We start from the raw sequence: 17,541 nt of genomic DNA on the forward strand, positions 1-17,541 counted from the left end.
ACAATTCTCTAAATCCTGCGTCTAAATGTGAAGACAATACGCCATTGATGAGAAGCTATAAGCTGGAGTTCTCTACTGCATCACACATTGTTATTCCTATCCCCCGAGCTGGTTTCATGATCATGTCTGACCCAGCTGGCGGTATACCTTCGTCATAGAGAACAACGGCCTTTCTCCTCGCTTCGCTCGCCAATGATTCGTCGACCACATCAATTCCACACAACCATGTATCAACCAGCCCCATTTCTTCACGAACCCTTCTGTAATCTCCCAACTTCTAGGGTCAGCCGGCTCTCCCCAGATAATCAACCCAAAGGGCCCCGTGGAAGTGCCATCCCAGAATCCCATAATATCCGTACACAATTCCTCATCGTCCCAGTCATTACCGACCCGGATCAGATTATTTCTCATGATAGGACATGGAAACAAATCTATCCAGGTGTGGTGAGGACTACTGCGCTGGAGCTCTGTGGGCCGTAGACTCTCGGGTAGAACAGGAAGGTCATGTCCAGGCCTGGTAAGTGAGAATGGGGATATGGAGTCGTCTTTCATCCATTCCCATGTGATGCCGAGAGTAGCCATATTAGTGACGAATGCGCGGTGGACATTCATCCTGGTGAGAGAGAGAAGATGGTCTGCTTGTGGACAGTTCAACTGGTAGCTGGAGTGGAACTCGGCTATTCGTTGACGGAGAATGTTCACCTTATCACTGTGCGGCATCTTGGTGCATAATGTATCGACTTTGGCTTGTGGAGATGTCGTGGAATTTCTTGTTGTTTCATTGCTGTCTTTGCTGCCGTTATGGAGTTCAGATAAGCGGGTGACTGTGGGAAACTCGGATCCTACGGTTTGTCCTGAGAAGGACTGGGTGCTCTGGAGCTGGCCTGTTGACTCTATAGACAAATGCGACTGAGTGGGCTTCCTAACCGGATGAAATTGTCCGTTCGAAGCGATGGAACCAGCTTGCTCGAGTCTTGCCTTATAACCTGGTCAGACATCAGTAATTGTTCTCTGAATCAACCATATGACCAAGTGCACAATGACATACGACGGACTCTCTGATTCAAGCGGTTCTGGCGCTTCCTACGTTCCTTCGCATCCGTTATACCGTGCCAATCATCGGCGGGCGATCTCTCAGCGACATAGATGACATGTGGAGTTGCTGGCTGCGGAGGAGCATCGCGGGTCTTCATGTTGGACGATCGAACGATGGCTTAGCCGTCGAGAATAGATAGCAGGTGACTGCAGAAAGAATGGTGCACGCAGATTGCTGACCGCTAACAGAATCCTAGATGTTCAAGTCTCCAGCCGGTGGCCAAAAGGTTGAGGTTTCAATCGGACTTAAGCACATTGAGTTTCTCTCAACTCCGGGCCCAGTGGGACCTTTGGAGACCCAGTGGCGCTAAATGCTGACCGCTAGCAAGTTAGAACCATTCGATCATAGACCCACTCGGTGCTGCCGAATGAATAGAAAAATTGGTAGATGGGATGGATCTTGATGGAAGACCTGACCAACATCTACACTCCCAGCATTTATCCAAGTCCGATTGCTCAGAGGCAGATGTCAAGTCATTACATGCAGATCATGTCTCACGAAGCTTCAATCTACGGGTATCATTGAGAATCCATACCCTCTATCTGAAGTGACAGACGCTTTTGGTGACTGCATCGCTTGCCAATTTTCATCATCCAAAAGCTCTGCGTTCCTCTCGCCGAGTGCCGACCTTGAGCGCATCTCACCCATAACTTTAGCTTCATTCTCCCAAATAGACCTGACAGCCCGATGAAGGGCCAGTGGTACAGACCCATCCATAACACCCTCATCCCGTAGTTTCATAAAAGACCTTTGCGACATCCACACACCGCGCATCAGAAACCTCCCACATGGTTCCTACGATGTGTCGGAACCCAGCCAGTTGACAAGCGCTAGCGAGGTGAATGGACTCGTCAGCCAGGTCATCAACTAGATTGAGACCCGTTGAGCAGGCGGAAAGATAGCTCAGACAGGGGGCTTTGTTCTGCATTCGCAAGTTATGGAGATCTTTCACCGTCAGGGGGTTGTCCTGCCAATCTTGGAGGAGAAGAGCGTTTTCGGATGGGTTTCAGGGATGATTGACTAGTCCGTGTCCTGAAAAATGGAATACATCACTGGTTCGTAAGAGGTCTAGGATATGATTTCGGTCCTTTTTGCTGGTTCGACAGGTATGAGTTGCATTTCGCTACAGATGTCTCTCAGCACTTGCACCTCTTTATCGGCATAAGCGAGGGAGCCCTGGCATGGTGTGTGAGGCATAGAGACAAGTAGTGCGTGTTTGGAGACTAGATCTCCTGAAGACTTCTTGCCACGCCGACGGGCGTAGATCAACTCCTTGATAGATGTATCGTACGACGAGATGACTCTGTCTAGTACTGTGTCGCTGGTGCCTTTGAACTGGTAGCCTGCGGCATGAATAGGCATCTGGCTAAGAGCTCCTGTGAGAATCCATCTGATATGAGGCCATTTCTCATCAGTTGGGGTCTGTGTAAAATCCAACGTGTTCAATATGAGACATGCAACGACCTTCCATGACCATTCGAGCAAATTCGAAAGGGTGCGGAACATCTGATGCGGTGACCGTGATTGACGAGCAATCATCAACTGCTCGCACTTTTCGTGGACGATCTCCTTGGACATGCTAGGTAGAGGTAACAACCTAACGCCATTGGATTCGATGATAGATGAGTCGCAACAATCTTCGACATTTATTACGACTATTGGACAATCGGAGGCAGCGGAAAGAATTTCATCGCGACTGGGCGGTAGAAGAAAGCCCTCATGTCCGGGCAGAGCTCTTATCTGGTCGAGGAGGTCCTCAAACCGTTGGCTTAGTTCGTATCGTCTGTTCGCATGTGCACTTAATGGCAAGCCCTTATCCCCTTTCTGAGACTCTGTGTCTTTGCCTATAGTACCTAAAAGTGTACCTATAGTTCGAATCCTTTTGCGAGAGAAGGACAAGGCGGACAAGCTGACTGTAGATTCTCAATTTTCTGGCTACTTTGATTGCGATGATGTCTGGTTTGACCAAAGATAAAAGTATCGAGCTTTCCTTAGCCAGTGCTACGTTAGTCTCTACCTGAAACTTCCTAATTTAGCAACGAAGATAATGTTGGGCCACATATCTTTCCGTCGCCCAACTGACTAGACGCGATATATCGTTTTTGGTCTAGCGGTTAGTGCGTCGACAGATAAGGACATTCCTTTTCTATATTCAGGTATACCACTTGACTAACAGTATCTACCACGAGCGGGTCTTGAAGCTCGTAAGAGCGGAGTAACTTGTTATGTCAGTATGAATGCCTAAAATCCACCCATTCGCCAAGTATTAGTTAAACAGAGCATGCTTGGATGCTTTGATACTGCTGAGGAATAGTTTCCAATAGCTTTCGCCCTAGAAATAACATGTGAGGTAATGAGAGACTCTACCGGTGCAAAGGAACCCCTTCACACATGATAATAACCATTGTCTTGTGTGCACGAGTCCGAGACCTGGACGACTGCGATACCCGCTCAGAGTTGCCTCTCTAACAGTGCCCTCGGTAAGGATGGGTGGCTCAAGCTTGGCAATGCTTGTGGTCTTAGCGCCTCCCACCCTTTCTCCCTGATTTGTGGAGTATAACGACTCTGACCTCCTGGATAATGGACACTACGTGATTGACAGGGATTCATGCCATCTCGTACTAGTCTATACCGGAAGAGTCGTAGCCCGGTCCGGATGCCCAAGTGCGCACCAAAATAGCGCTGGTCGGAGACAGCCTGGTAGTGGCGAGTACCAGTGACTAAATGGCCAGGGGTCAGGTTATGCCTACGATGATAAATAGATTGCATAGATAAGCATTCCAATATTTATTGGATCACTCCAGTTGCTTGTGATCGCGCTATGTGCTAGTGCTCTTGAAACATCATGGCGTGTAGTTCTTCACTCCGTCCACCCCATCACCTCTTTCTCTTCCTCTTTCCTATCATTGCAACCGGCACTCAACATGGCGTGTGCTCCAGGGAGTGACAATGTATTTGGGCCCCGCGTCTATGCCGAGTGCCGCTCATTCGATTTTACTCTGCTCTTTGAGGATGGCTTCTTTGGATTGCTTCCAGCTGCACTCTTTCTGGTTCTGGTTCCCCAGAGGCTGCATATTCTCCGCGCTTCTCAGGTCAAGCTGGATTCTTTCAAACTGGCCTTGGTTAAAACGGTATGTTATAGTAATACCAATATCAATCATCGACTGAACCTTAGCTGCTGTTAGACTCTCTTAGCGGTGCTGCTAGTTCTACATGTCCTATACACAGCTTTGCGCGTCGAAGACCCAGATCTTCACACCCGCGTAGGACTTGCCTCGGGAATTTTGAATGTTACTGCGACAGGCGCGGCAATTGTCCTCTCATTACTCGAGGACCAGCGGTCGATAAAGCCATCTGATCTCCTAGTCGTGTACTACTCAGCTGAAGTACTCCTCTCACTCCCTCAGCTTCGCTCGTTATGGAAGATTCCTACAGCCAGTGTGGCTTGTCGGGTATTATGGACTACCATTTTCATTTTCAATATCGCAGTACTAATTGCAGAGTCCACACATAACTCCGCCTCCTACGGCCAACGTATCAGAAAACAACGAGGGAAGGGATTTTGGGATTCTGGGGTCAAAGCTTCTTCCTTTGGGTGCTCCCAGTTCTTCAAAACGGATACTCAACGGTGCTGGGGATTGATGACATTCCTGAAATGGATGCCGATCAACAGGTACAACTGACCCAGATACAACTACAGAAGGGTTGGGAAGCATCGACTGGCAAACATCGCTTACTCCGTTCTACCTTCTATGCCTACCGGAAAACATTTCTGTCGGCAATTGTACCGCGTCTCTGTCTCGCGGCCTTCAACTTCTGTCAGCCATTCCTCATTACCACCACGATTGACTACATACAAAACGGGAGGACTCCAGATAGCAAGAACAGTGGTCAAGCTATTGTTGGGGCATATGTTCTCGTCTGCTTAGGTTGGGCTGTAGGTGATCTAAGATGATAATCACTAACGCACCGGAGACTAACATACCCTTAAGATCTCCACCGCAGTGTACTGGCGCCAAACCAATCGCTTCAACACCAAGTTCGCTCTGGTTTGATTGCTACAGTTTACATTCAGACTTATCATCTGAAAGCCAGAGACATCAGCGATTCCGCAGCGATTACTCTCATGGGCACCGATGTAGAGAGAATTGTACAGAGTCAGAAAACCATCCACGAGACGTGGGCATCGGTCCTCGAAGTGGCCATTGCGATCTGGTTACTAGAGCGACAGCTCCTGATCGCCTGTGTAGTTCCTGCGATTATTGCAATTGGTAGCTACAACTCCCTTCATGCGAACCAATCGGTGACCGACCTGACTGACCTTGTATAGGCTCGGTGTTAGCAATAGGGCCCATCTCTAATAGATCCGGTCAGGCGCAAAAGCAATGGGTTGAACGCGTCCAAACTAGAGTGACGGCGACATCTAGTATGCTACGCGACATCAAGTCCATCAAAATGCTTGGTCTTTCTCGGATCCTGTTCCGAACTATATCTGAGCTGCGAAAGATCGAGCTGAAGACATCTGAGCGCTTTAGAAAATTGCTCATATGGGAGATCGTCATATGTACGGAAGGAATCCTGCTATTGATCATGTTGATGTACTGACCTTTCACAGCTAATGTACCGGCCGATTTTGCTCCTTTTGCTACCTTCGCCATCTACACGATAATCGCGGTCGTAAAGGACGATAGGACACTGCTTTCCAGTCAGGCTTTTACGTCGCTTTCGCTGATATCGCTGGTGACCAACCCACTCCTCAATTTCATTCAGGCTATTCCTTCGGTGCGGCAAGCGATGGCCTGTTACCTGCGCATTGAGGAATACTGTGAAAATGAAACTGGGATGCTTTCCACGCGTACAGTGTCACCCACGCCATCAGTGACAAGCGACAATATTGCAGTGGAGTTGCAATCCTTCCAACCGAAATCAGAATCCGAGATCGTCCCAATCTGCTTCGAGCGAGCTAATATTGCTTGGTCTCAGTCCGGCGAATGCAAGCTTCATGACATAACCTTGTGTGTCAAGCCCGGCGTTACCATGCTGATTGGACCAGTGGGCTCCGGAAAGTCCACCTTACTCTCTAGTATACTGGGAGAAACAGTGGTCAAGTCTGGCGATATGCGGGTGGCAGATCGTCAAGTGGCGTATTGTTCCCAAGTTCCATGGATTGCTAACGAGACAGTTCGCCAGAACATCATCCTCGGGTCTCCATTCGATTCAAAGTGGTATGACTTTGCCATATGGTCTTGTGGACTCAAAGAAGAGCTGTCGAACATGCCTGGTGGTGATCTGTACCGTGCAGGCACCGATGGTCTTTCGCTTAGTGGCGGTCAAAAGCAGCGAGTTGCACTGTGCCGTGCCATCTACTCAAGAAAACGACTCGTAGTCCTGGATGACGTTTTCAGTGGCCTTGACTCGAATAACATCAGCACTATCGCGGCGCGTCTATTCGGTCCAGACGGATATTTTCGCAACACTGGGATGACAGTCCTCCTAGCCACCCATGCAGGTAGGATTCAGACTTACCCCTTTTCAAGTTCCAGGCTCTTGTATTCTGATTATCCGGTAGAACATGTGCTTCAATACGCGGATGAGATCATTGTTCTCGAAGCAGGCAGAATCGTGCAGAACGGGTCGTTCGAGGAATTGATGCAACTCCACAAGCCTGTAAGTGCGATCAGGTCTCTAATGAGCACTGTCGATACTTCTGAGCAAGTGGCTTCTGCGGCTCAAGAGGCCGATTTGCTGAACAAGACTACTACCAATCCTTCAGCTCCGGACTCTTCGAGCCCTCTACGACGTGAAGGGAGCTGGTCAGTATACAGATACTATTATCGGAGTGCTAGATTCATACCGTTTGCGACCTGTATGGCTTTCATTGTTGTGGAGGCAGTCAGTGGGGACTTTACAAGTATGCTCAAATCCTGCATGATTCCCTGTTTAGATATGTCCCGATCTAATATCCCCGGTTCTTTCTAGCTCTGTGGGTCCAGTGGTGGGTTGAGGCCAACGAAAGCAGCCCGAATAAAGATGTGGGTATGTACCTGGGAGTATACGCTGTGCTTTTCGTGGTTCAGCTCGCAGGAACTGCGGGTGGATTGTGGTATGTGAAGGACTTTGAATATCTCCAAGTGATCTCCCGGATTATTGTATAACTAACCCGGCCGTATGGCCCTCTAGGCTACTCATAATCACTATCATCAACAACACTGCGTTCAATCTTCATACCGATCTCCTTTCTGCGACGCTCAGGTATGCCCGAGAATGCTTTTAGAGTCAGACATGCTTCGGCTGACCACCCGGGACAGTGCGCCGTTCAGGTTCTTCCAAGACACAGAGATAGGGACCTTGACGAATAGGTTCAGTCAGGATATGGAATTGATTGACATGACGCTTCCATTAGTGGCATCTATGTTCTTGACTGGTAATACTGTACCTTTTCCCTTTTCTCGCTTCTTTACCGAACTAATGCTCGTCACCACAGGATTCGCAAGCTGCGTGGTCAAGTTGGTCATCCTTTGTATCGTCAGCAAGTACCTAGCAGTTGCAGTTCCAGTGCTTCTAGTCAGCCTAGTTATCCTGCAAAAATATTACCTCCGCACTTCGCGACAGGTACGATTACTGGATCTCGAAGCCAAGGCTCCCCTTTATACCCATTTTAGCGAAACAGCTTACGGAATCACCACTCTCCGGGCTTTTGGGATGGAGCAGTGGTTCCAGGAGAAGATGCACATGCTCCTCAACAATTCACAAAGACCATTTTATATGCTCTATTGCATACAACAGTGGCTGACACTTGTAATGGGTTTGATTGTTGCGGCCTTGGCAGTCATTATCGTGGCGATGACAACCTCTTTGGCCGACCAGTATAACGGTGCAGCGGTCGGTGTTGCTCTCAGCTTGGTCCTCACCTTCAACAACACCCTTTCCAGCACTCTCCGATCGTGGACTAGCCTGGAGACAAGCATCGGGGCGGTATCGCGAATCCAACAATTTGTTCAAGATACTCCTCGTGAGACAAACAATCACCTGGTCGGAAGTCTAGTCCCTCGCGCATTGGGTTGTTCTCAGTTTACAATCGAGTTTGAAAATGTTACAGCAGGATATGGGTGAGTTTTCTAACTCTCTAGCCACTTCACTCTTTCATGCAGCCAAAATCTGGTGCCTCATTCCCTTCGCACAAAGCTAATACTTATACACACAGTCAAGCCAGTCCTGCGGTTCTAAAGCATATCTCACTCACTATCAATCCTGGCGAGAAGATAGCTATCTGCGGGGCATCAGGCAGTGGGAAGACATCCATAGTGATGTCGCTTCTTCGGATGAGCGAAATCCAGTCCGGAAGAATATCGATCGGCGGTTGCAACATATCAGAGCTCGAGGAACAATCTATCCACTCTGCTATCAACGTTATCCCGCAAGACCCGTTCTTGCTCTCCGGCACTGTTCGATTCAATCTGGATCCTTTTCAAATGGCCACGGATGAGCGCATCGCGTCTGCGCTAAGAAAGGTAGGTCTCTGGAGTCGAATCAATGTCGAAGGAGGACTAGATATGGGCATGACCAGTATTTCAACATGGTCAGTGGGCGAAAAGCAACTGCTTGCCCTTGCCCGGGCGCTTGTGGTCCCACGGCCCATTCTCGTCCTCGATGAAGCTACTAGTAGCGTCGACCGAGAAACAGAAGCCCTCATGCAAGAAATTATCGAACAGGATTTTCGCCAACAGACTGTGATTGCTGTTGTTCATCGCTTCGCCTATATCGATGGGTTCGATCGAGTAGCGTTGCTCAAGGACGGGGAGATGATTGAATGCGACGCGCCGCAGGCATTACTGGGACGGGATAGCGAATTCCGACAGCTATATCGGGCTTGGGAGGGAGTCTAGGTTTATTTTTTTCGATACATGTGATCGTTCATTGGGATATTTACCGTTGAGTCCTGATAACAAACCTTGGCAAGCGTGTTGCGGCTGTCTGGGGTGCTTAGGGCATCAGTCCGTCCGGCCAAGAGTGCGGAATGCAGCATAGGCATAAATGGCGATAACAGTTGTGAGCGATATGGGGAGAAGATTCTCGGCAGATGGACTGCCATAGGGATTGGCTATCGATAGGATCGTCCGTTGATATGTGGCTTGGCATCTTATGCCTATTCTGTGCGTGGGAGACACGATTGGTTTGCCCTATCTCAACCTCGGAATAGCCGAAGCACCGAGACAGACACCACCGGCCACTGGGTGAATCGGCCTGGGTGGGGAGAGAAAATCGTTAACCAAAGCATGACTGGAGAGCGTAGCATCCACGTGGGAAAACAGCAATTAAGGTCTTCCCTTCGAACACCCACCTCCTGGTCGGAAGCAACCCTGTCGGATGTTAAATGGACCGCCTCTCACTGGATGGATATTCTCCCAGAGAGGGGCACGATTGAATGGCGCAAGACTCTATCCTGATGGACAAATGGGTAGACGGTGGTATGATACAGCACACCTGACCCCCTTCGATAGTATTTCCAGGATCATATTGGCCGGGACACGATGATTCCTGGCTCGAGTGCCGTGGTCGATTTGCTTGAATAGGACAAAGGGTTGCACCAATCCTTCGCAGCAACTCGAAAGAACAGGGACGGAGGTTGCACTGGTGTCGCCACTAGCGCGGGGGGGTGTGCCACTTTGTTGAATGCATGGATGGCGAGCTGAGGTGTGCTGCAGGAGCTCCGTAGGAGTTCCGACGCCTGAACGGATCCCTGGTCGCTTGTTTCTTCTCTTATCACGCCCAGCATCGACCTCCCGTGGGAGGATGTGCTATCGTCCCTCCGCCTATCTCAATGCACCTATCACGCCCTAAGCCTTATCAACTGTGTCTATCGAGCCATTCGTGGAACGCCTGAATCTACTGGGGTGAAGGAAATTAAGATAATAATAGATGTGCCAGGAAATGGGATACCTCTGCACCCCCAGAAAAAGAAATGGCCACCTATTAGTTAGTTACTTGGGGCAAAAATGCCGCTACGGAATGGCGTCAGCAGCAGACGCGATGGCATCGCCAGAAGCCCTTCAATGATCTCGCAACCCGCGCTACCGTTCATTCGGATGTAACCCGGATTAGCCAGGTAATTTCCCGGTAGAATTACATGCTTTCGGTTTGGTCCTGCGCCAATGGTGGCCCGAAGGAGGGTGGATTAACAGGTCGGCTATCTAAACTCGGTCCCTCTCGAGGTGGGGGGGTAATAACAGTCGATTGGAGGGTGCAGAGGCGTTCGAGAAGAAGCGAATCCACCGGCGCAGAGGCTGGAGCGTTGTGCATCCAACGATCCTCTCACTGGATCCCCCTTAGCCCTGTCGCAGGGACGCCTCCCCAGTCCCTTCTCAGCAAGATGGCTAATCGCCGTGGTTTGTGGTATCATCACTGGACTCGTGGCACGGCTCCAATGGCAAGTCACTCTTATCGGCGTGAGAATATAAGAGGGTCCCTGGGGACCACCATGTGGCCATGATTTCTTTTCTCCATGCTCCTGGAAAAGTGAGCCCCCCCGTCCAACATGTCTGCAATCACGACCGGTGCAGCCCGAGAGGGTGATGGCGTCTCAATCCCCCACCAGGACCTTGTTGATGAGAAATCCGCCGTGACGGTGCTCACTGGCAAAGAAGAGCCCCGAGTCACCGGTGATGAGTTCAGTGGCGAAGAGGACCGCGAAAGAGAAGATGCCATTATCGTCACCGGAGCAGACGCTGCCCTTCACCTGCTCCCGCTCAGGGATGACTTCGATAGCGCCTTGACCTTTCGGAGTATCATTCTCGCCTCTGGGCTGGCGTGCTTCCAGGCGGTCATGAACCAAATCTACATGGTAACACAAGACACCTCAGCCCGTCCTGCAGATGTGGTGGTTGACACTCTTCCGCTGACACCTGTCCCCAGTTCAAACCCACGGCCGTCACCATCCAAGGAACGTTCATCGTCCTCATCGCTTACTTTGTCGGCAATGCCTGGGCCAAGTTCCTTCCCCGTGGCGATCACTTTGAGGCTCGTTGGCGGGAGAAGGGGGGCCAGGGAAAACTCCCATGGCTTATAACGTTGATCAAGTTCGTGAATCCTGGACCGTGGACTCTGAAGGAACACGCTATCTGCGCCATCACGGCCACCTCTGCTTCCAATGCCTCTGCATCCTCGCAGGTGTTTGCGGCTCAGAATCTCTTCTACAATATGCCGTTTAGTGCCGTCACCGTCATCTTCGCCACCATCTCGATCGGTCTGTTCGGTTATGGTCTTTGTGGCATTATGCGCCCCATTGCCGTCTGGCATGTTGAGGCGGTTTACTGGAGTACTCTGCCCACGGTCAAGACCCTCCAGGGGCTGCATTGGCAGCAGGTCAAGAACTCCAAGCCGCTTCGGTATTTCTGGTATGCCTTCACTGGCATGTCTTTATACGAAATCATTCCTGCCTACATATTCCCCTGGCTCAACTCTGTCTCTATTCCGGTACGTCGAGCTCAGCCCCCTTCAGATTGCTGACTACTGACACCACTCCAGTGCCTGGCTGCCCAGAAAGCAACTGGCAAAAAGGGCTCTGTGCTGACCAATGTTTTCGGTGGAGCTTCGAACAACGAAGGAATGGGTCTGTTCTCTCTCAGCTTCGACTGGCAATATGTACGGATGATATCTCTATCTACCAAGTGTTAAAGCTGACTGGTCGTCGCAGATCACCTCCTTCCAAACCTCCCTCCCTCTCAAGCTCCAGCTTCACCAGGACATCGGATTTGCGTTCTGCTTCATTATCATGGTGGCTATATACTACGGAAACGGCTGGAATTCTCGATCCCTGCCGTTCATGTCTACACAACTTCTGCTGGCGAACGGCACTTCGTACCCAGTCTCCAGCGTCTTCCCTGACGGTGTGCTCGACAAATCCGCCTTGGCTGAATACGGCATACCTCGACTCACTGGGACGTTCGCATTTGCCATGTTCATGGCCAACGCTGCTGTACGTACATTTGAGATCTAGACAAGCTCTCAGCTGACCCTCTTCTAGATCGGTGCTCTCATCATGCACTGCTTTCTCTTCTGGGGGGGCGATATCAAGCGGGCATATCAAAGCGCGAAACAAGGTCGCTACGACGATCGTCACCACGAGCACATGTCCAAGCATTACAAGGAAGCTCCGTGGTGGTGGTACGTTGCGGTCCTTGTGATCAGCTTTGTTCTGGGTCTGGTGGTGGTCCTCAAGGAGAACATCACCCTGCCCGCCTGGGCGTATATTGTCTCATTAATCGTCGGGATTATCATCGCGCCTTTTGTGGGTATATCAAGTTAATAAATCCCCGCTGCCACTGACCACTTCGTGCAGAGTACCATCCTCTATTCTCGCTACGGCAACGGAATCGCCACGAACAACCTCTCCAAGATGATCGCAGGACTCATGCTCCCCGGTCGCCCCGTCGGAAACATGTACTTTGCCGCCTGGTCCCACAATGTCATCTCCAACGCAGTGAACCTCTCCAACGACTTGAAGATGGGCGAATACCGTAAGCACCTCACCAACTGACACTTAATCTGTCATTTCTGGCGCGATATTGATCTAATCATTCACAGTAAAAATCCCCCCTCGCACCATGTTCCTCACCCAAATCTACGGCACCATTCTAGGTGGCTTCATCAACTACGCCATCATGATCTCCATCGTCACCGGCAACAAAGAGCTCCTCTCCAGCGGCAACGGCAACTCCTCCTGGAGTGGCGCCACCATGCAATCCTACAACACCAACGCCGCCTCCTGGGCTCTCGCGTCTTATCTCTACCGCTCCGGCACTCCCTACGCCATGGTGCCCATCGGTCTGGCAATCGGCGCCGCAGCTGTCGTCGCCCATCGTATCTTCTACTACGTATGTATGCCCTGTCCCCTCGCTCAAGGACACCACTAACCGTGCTATTTTATAAATAAAACAGTTCGTCCCCAAAATCCGCTCCTTCGACGTCTCCGAAATCAACATGGCGCAATTCATCCAATATGCCGGATACGTTCCCTACAACCAATCGCAGACGTGCGTGATCTTCAGCTGGGTCCTCTCCGGCCTCTTCGTGCAGTATTATCTCCGAGACTACCATCCGCGCATCTTCAAGGACTACTCGTACCTCATTACGGGTGCGTTTGATGGCGCGAGTTTGTTCATCGTGTTTATCCTGTCGTTTGCCGTGTTTGGCGCGGCGGGTGTCGCGCACGATTTTCCGTCTTGGTGGGGGAATAATGTGAATGGGAATTATGATTGGTGTCCGGATACTTAGGACATAGGTCGCTGTGCTTGATGTGTATGGGCGTGGGATGATCTGTAGGGAGAGGGGGGAGAAGCTGGCTGAGACTGGAAGCAGTGACTATACTCTCCGCTTCTAGTTCGTGTGGATATATATGCATACTCTACTCGATCCTTGTATGTAATTAATCTGATGGTGAATATATTAATGATTTGTCATTGTTGTACAGTAATTACCTTTTCCTCCTCAATCCTTATAGAGATAGAAAGGGTACTGTAATTATCTGTTGGTTGAGTCTTCGACTGATCACAGCTGGACATAAATGGCATGCAATAAAGATGAGGATATTTTGACCAGTGCAATGAAATAAATAACACAGACAGTTACTTAACCAAGTATCCTAACTTCCACTTACGCAGTAAACTGAAGCAGTGAACAAGGTGTCATCCGCTCAGCCATACTATAACCACACACTGTGACACTAGTAGTTGATATATCTGTTCACCGGGATTTATTTGAGAAATATATTGGACTTAGTGCCCGTACTGCATTTTACCATTTCATATACATTTGTTTACTTGAACAATTTGAAGACTGCACGATGGTTTTCAGGGTTGCATGGAATTTCCGTATATACTAGAGACATAAAGTGTTGCACAAGTTGCCAACTCGTGTAGATGATGTTTCAAAAATGATCAGTTGATGGGGTTTATCCCGAATACTTCGAGAAGAGATAGATATATATATATATATATATATGTGTGTGTATACAGCTCCCCACTAACGACCAGATTTCTCAAGAAATCTCGTCATAGTGGCCAAGCAAACCGCCTGACCTTCTTCCAAATCCCAATCCTTACCCAGCTGATAAGGAATATGAGCAGCGTTCGGACTTTCAAGCACTTCCACCTCATTCCCGTTCTTTCTCAAATTCTCCGCAAACTGCATGATCCCATCATACAGCACTTCCGATGTCCCCGTATTGACCAAGACGGGAATCCCCAGCTGCGTCTCGTTTCCGAGAAAAGTGATCCAGGGGTGATTGCTCTCCCACCCTTCCGGGGTGAAGGCCTCGCGGCCCCAGGCCAGGAAATTATGTTTGACATAGTCGGTGTGGTAATTGCGGTTCCGGGGCACCTCGTCAATGGCATTCGCGCGCAGATCGACCCACGGAGACGACAGAATTGCACAGCGAGGTAACGGAAGTGCTGCTGGGTTTTCCTCGTTGATGTAGCGAAGCAGAGCCAGGACGAGATTGCCGCCGGCCGAGTCGCCCGCGAAAGCGATCTGCGAGGCCGGGATCTTCAGCACCTCGAGGGCATACACGTACGCCGTGATTCCATCCTGCAGTGCCGCCGGGAATGTCGTCGTCTTATCCCGCGACAAGCGGTATTGAATGGCCAGCGCCGGCCATCCGGACCGTTTGCTGAGTTCGTTGATCCCCACATCGCCGGTTTCCTCGGGACGACTCCCGAACATCACGTAGGCACTCCCGTGGAAGTGGATGATGAGTCGTCGGGGAGGTTCTGCTGGGGCCTCTGGGTACCAGACGGCCCCTACGGGTAGGGGGTTGACTCCTGGTACGGAGCGAGTGATTCCTTTGTAGACTTCAGATTGGCCTGCTTCAGTCTTCGTGGGAATGGTCTTTTGAGGGTGAAGCACAATGAATCGATTCCCCAATGGACCGGCTTCCAGTGGCTTGGGCCAGAATTTTTGAACCGTCGTCCAATAATTCATCACCACATTCCAGAGACTGCATGTCAATGCGGTTTTGTACGTCCAAGCCGGGTTGGGCCGGAGGAATCTGGGGATGTAGTAAATCGCCACAGCCGCTAGCCATGCCGGGACGGTGACGAGGGCGTACGCGGTGTAGAAATAGGTGAAAGCCTTGGAAGGCATGATGATAATTGCTCCTAGCACTTAGCACTTAGCATTTAGCATTGAGCACTTGTCGAGGGTGGAAATAGGGGAGCTGGACTCCTCATATAGCTAGCTAGCTAGTTCTGCGGGTAAATAGCGACCGTGACAACCTTGGAAGAAGATGATTGAGAGGTACATTAATACCACCTCACTGCACTAAAGTACTTAGTGTGGGGGCTAAGCCTTGGACTCATCGCAGTGGAGATGCGAGGGAGGTCATCGACGATCTCTCAAGTTTGCAGCTCGATTGAGCAATCAAGAATGGGGCGGAGAACTGCTGGCTAACGGACTGTACTCCAGTTAACCCCAGTGTATAGTGGAGCCATGCAGGGAGTGAAATCCTTAGAATCACAAGTCTCTTAACTAATACCACCGGTGGAATGCGCGGAAGTCCGAAGCCCATACATATATCAATTTTGTTAAGCAAATTACTGGTGGCTAACGGACCGTCCGGCGCCCTAATCCCTCGTCCCATAATTAGCGCAATGCAGGAATGTTTCAACTAATGCAGACTATTACACCAATTGATTATTGTGTAGACCGATTTACACACCGCGTACAGCCCCACTTGATAGCCAACGAAGTACCATGTCTTGTATTTGTATTTCACTGGTGTATGTTACTGTTATCTTCCATGCCCTAGAGGTATCAGGCAAACTGATGTATGAATTGCTTAGATGCATAGGAAGTGACAAATGGCCCCCAACAGAACAACTTCATTAGTATAACACATCGAATACTTCCATACTTCTTAGCTTCATAGCTTCTTAGCTACTTGTCACCCTCTCAGCCTCATCCAACATGCCCTGGCAACAGATCTCCCCCGGTCACTATGAGCGGCCTTTTGATTCCATGGAGAACTTTTATCGCGCCGTGGCTGATGCCGGGGCTCCTCTCAACAAGCAACACTTTCTCATTTCGTGTACTCTCAAATTGAAGTCTCTTCCCCCCGTGCAGAATCTCCAACAGGCATGGAAGGCCCTCCGACAGCGGTATCCGCAGATTGCCGCGAGGGCCAACGAAGCCGGCTCTCGACTATGCTATACGGTTCCTTCCCCGGAAGCACTCGACACCTGGGTGCAAGAAACCTTCATCATTCGAAATGGAGTGTCTGCCGACGAGATATACAGCCAGGAACCGCCATCTTCCGCATTTATCCTGTTTTGCCTACCGGACACCCACGAGCTCCTCTTCCGTACGCCCCACTGGCGCATCGATGCCTACGGTTTGATGTATCTGCAAGATACCTTCCTCAAGCTCCTCGCCAATGGTCCCCGGGACCATATTATCCAGTTCGACGGCTCCGAGGTGAGCAACCTGGCACCCTCGTTGGACGAGGCAGCCGGCGTACCATCCACCATCACTCCCGCCATATCTCACGCAGCGGATGAGGAGGTAAGTGTCCTGCGGGACAACCAACCAGCAATTTCCATCAAAACACTCCCCAACGCATTACCGACCACCACGCGGCGTCTGAAGTCAACTATCCCGGCTAGTACCACCCGCCAGATCATCAAGTCATGCAAATCGCGAGGCCTGACGGTGACCGCCGCGGTACATGCCGCTTTAATCGTGGCGACCCTTCCATACGTGGACCCTCACCACCACCACCACCACGGCCCAACTACAAATACTACTACTACTACTACCGGAGGAAAGAAATACACTGCCCTCAACCCAATCGATCTCCGAAAATATCTCCCCTCGCCACTGAATGGTCCTACCGCAGCAGCGAGCATCTACCACACTGGAATCCCCATGAGTATCGACCTAGCCGTGAACAAGGACTTTGATTCCATCGCCGCAGAGACCCGCAAGGCATATCGGCGAGATCTAAGCAAGGATGACCCGCGGAGTCTGTTCAATTTCCTTCCCGAATACGTGAAGAAGGCCCTCCAGATTCTGAGCCAACAGCCAGATGATCCTTTGCGAGCGCCTGCTCATCCGGAGCTAAGCTCATTGGGCATTGTCAATGAGTATATTTCGACGGAGTATCAAGGGATAGACGTTGCTGTGGAGGTAGAGGATTGGTGGCTGGCTCTGGAGTCGATTGTTCGTCTGTTGCTGATTCATGTGTGGACGTGGGATGATGAGTTGGTGTTTTCGGTTAATTGGAATGATGCTTTTTATGAGGAGGGTTTTGTTAAGAGGTTTTTGTCTGAGTGGATGGGGGTTCTTTGTGGGTCGTTGGGGGTGTCGTTAGAATAGATGCTTGAGATTGAATGATATCTTCAATAAATAACATCTGAAGTGTTCACACAATAACATTCAAGGCATTGGAATTC

The 17,541-nt window shown here is 50.3% G+C and overlaps 6 protein-coding genes across 6 annotated transcripts; 3 read left to right on the forward strand and 3 right to left on the reverse strand.

Moving 5' to 3' along the window:
* Positions 1 to 21: 21 nt before the first annotated feature.
* On the reverse strand, positions 22 to 1,193 carry ASPBRDRAFT_167566 (DUF3425 domain-containing protein; the record flags this gene model as incomplete). The annotated part of the gene is made up of 2 exons (XM_067619621.1): positions 22 to 986; positions 1,049 to 1,193. The coding sequence occupies 2 exons, from the start codon at positions 1,191 to 1,193 to the stop codon at positions 121 to 123; spliced, it is 1,011 nt and encodes a 336-aa protein (XP_067485339.1). The 3' UTR covers positions 22 to 120.
* A 971-nt stretch (positions 1,194 to 2,164) lies between these two features.
* Positions 2,165 to 2,674, reverse strand: ASPBRDRAFT_25701 (uncharacterized protein; the record flags this gene model as incomplete). Its single annotated transcript, XM_067622201.1, has 1 exon — positions 2,165 to 2,674. The coding sequence occupies one exon, from the start codon at positions 2,672 to 2,674 to the stop codon at positions 2,165 to 2,167; it is 510 nt and encodes a 169-aa protein (XP_067485340.1).
* A 1,346-nt stretch (positions 2,675 to 4,020) lies between these two features.
* ASPBRDRAFT_50885 (uncharacterized protein) lies at positions 4,021 to 8,982 on the forward strand (the record flags this gene model as incomplete). Its single annotated transcript, XM_067626624.1, has 13 exons — positions 4,021 to 4,227; positions 4,282 to 4,584; positions 4,638 to 5,033; positions 5,089 to 5,145; positions 5,172 to 5,367; positions 5,427 to 5,660; positions 5,712 to 6,605; positions 6,666 to 7,007; positions 7,076 to 7,199; positions 7,277 to 7,348; positions 7,405 to 7,520; positions 7,581 to 8,205; positions 8,301 to 8,982. The coding sequence occupies 13 exons, from the start codon at positions 4,021 to 4,023 to the stop codon at positions 8,980 to 8,982; spliced, it is 4,248 nt and encodes a 1,415-aa protein (XP_067485341.1).
* Positions 8,983 to 10,631: 1,649 nt separating this feature from the next.
* Positions 10,632 to 13,369, forward strand: ASPBRDRAFT_114757 (OPT family oligopeptide transporter; the record flags this gene model as incomplete). Its single annotated transcript, XM_067616845.1, has 8 exons — positions 10,632 to 10,937; positions 11,009 to 11,569; positions 11,621 to 11,737; positions 11,790 to 12,071; positions 12,120 to 12,383; positions 12,435 to 12,612; positions 12,680 to 12,969; positions 13,034 to 13,369. The coding sequence occupies 8 exons, from the start codon at positions 10,632 to 10,634 to the stop codon at positions 13,367 to 13,369; spliced, it is 2,334 nt and encodes a 777-aa protein (XP_067485342.1).
* Positions 13,370 to 13,931: 562 nt separating this feature from the next.
* On the reverse strand, positions 13,932 to 15,594 carry ASPBRDRAFT_37307 (uncharacterized protein). Its single transcript, XM_067623701.1, has one exon. The coding sequence runs from the start codon at positions 15,233 to 15,235 to the stop codon at positions 14,117 to 14,119; it is 1,119 nt and encodes a 372-aa protein (XP_067485343.1). The 5' UTR covers positions 15,236 to 15,594; the 3' UTR covers positions 13,932 to 14,116.
* A 445-nt stretch (positions 15,595 to 16,039) lies between these two features.
* On the forward strand, positions 16,040 to 17,512 carry ASPBRDRAFT_37308 (uncharacterized protein). The gene has a single exon (XM_067623702.1). It carries the CDS (start codon positions 16,058 to 16,060, stop codon positions 17,462 to 17,464), a length of 1,407 nt encoding a protein of 468 aa, XP_067485344.1. The 5' UTR covers positions 16,040 to 16,057; the 3' UTR covers positions 17,465 to 17,512.
* The last annotated feature ends 29 nt before the right edge of the window (positions 17,513 to 17,541 follow it).

The sequence above is a fragment of the Aspergillus brasiliensis genome (genome assembly GCF_001889945.1).
Source record: "Aspergillus brasiliensis CBS 101740 unplaced genomic scaffold ASPBRscaffold_1, whole genome shotgun sequence".
Lineage (NCBI taxonomy): Eukaryota > Fungi > Ascomycota > Eurotiomycetes > Eurotiales > Aspergillaceae > Aspergillus > Aspergillus brasiliensis.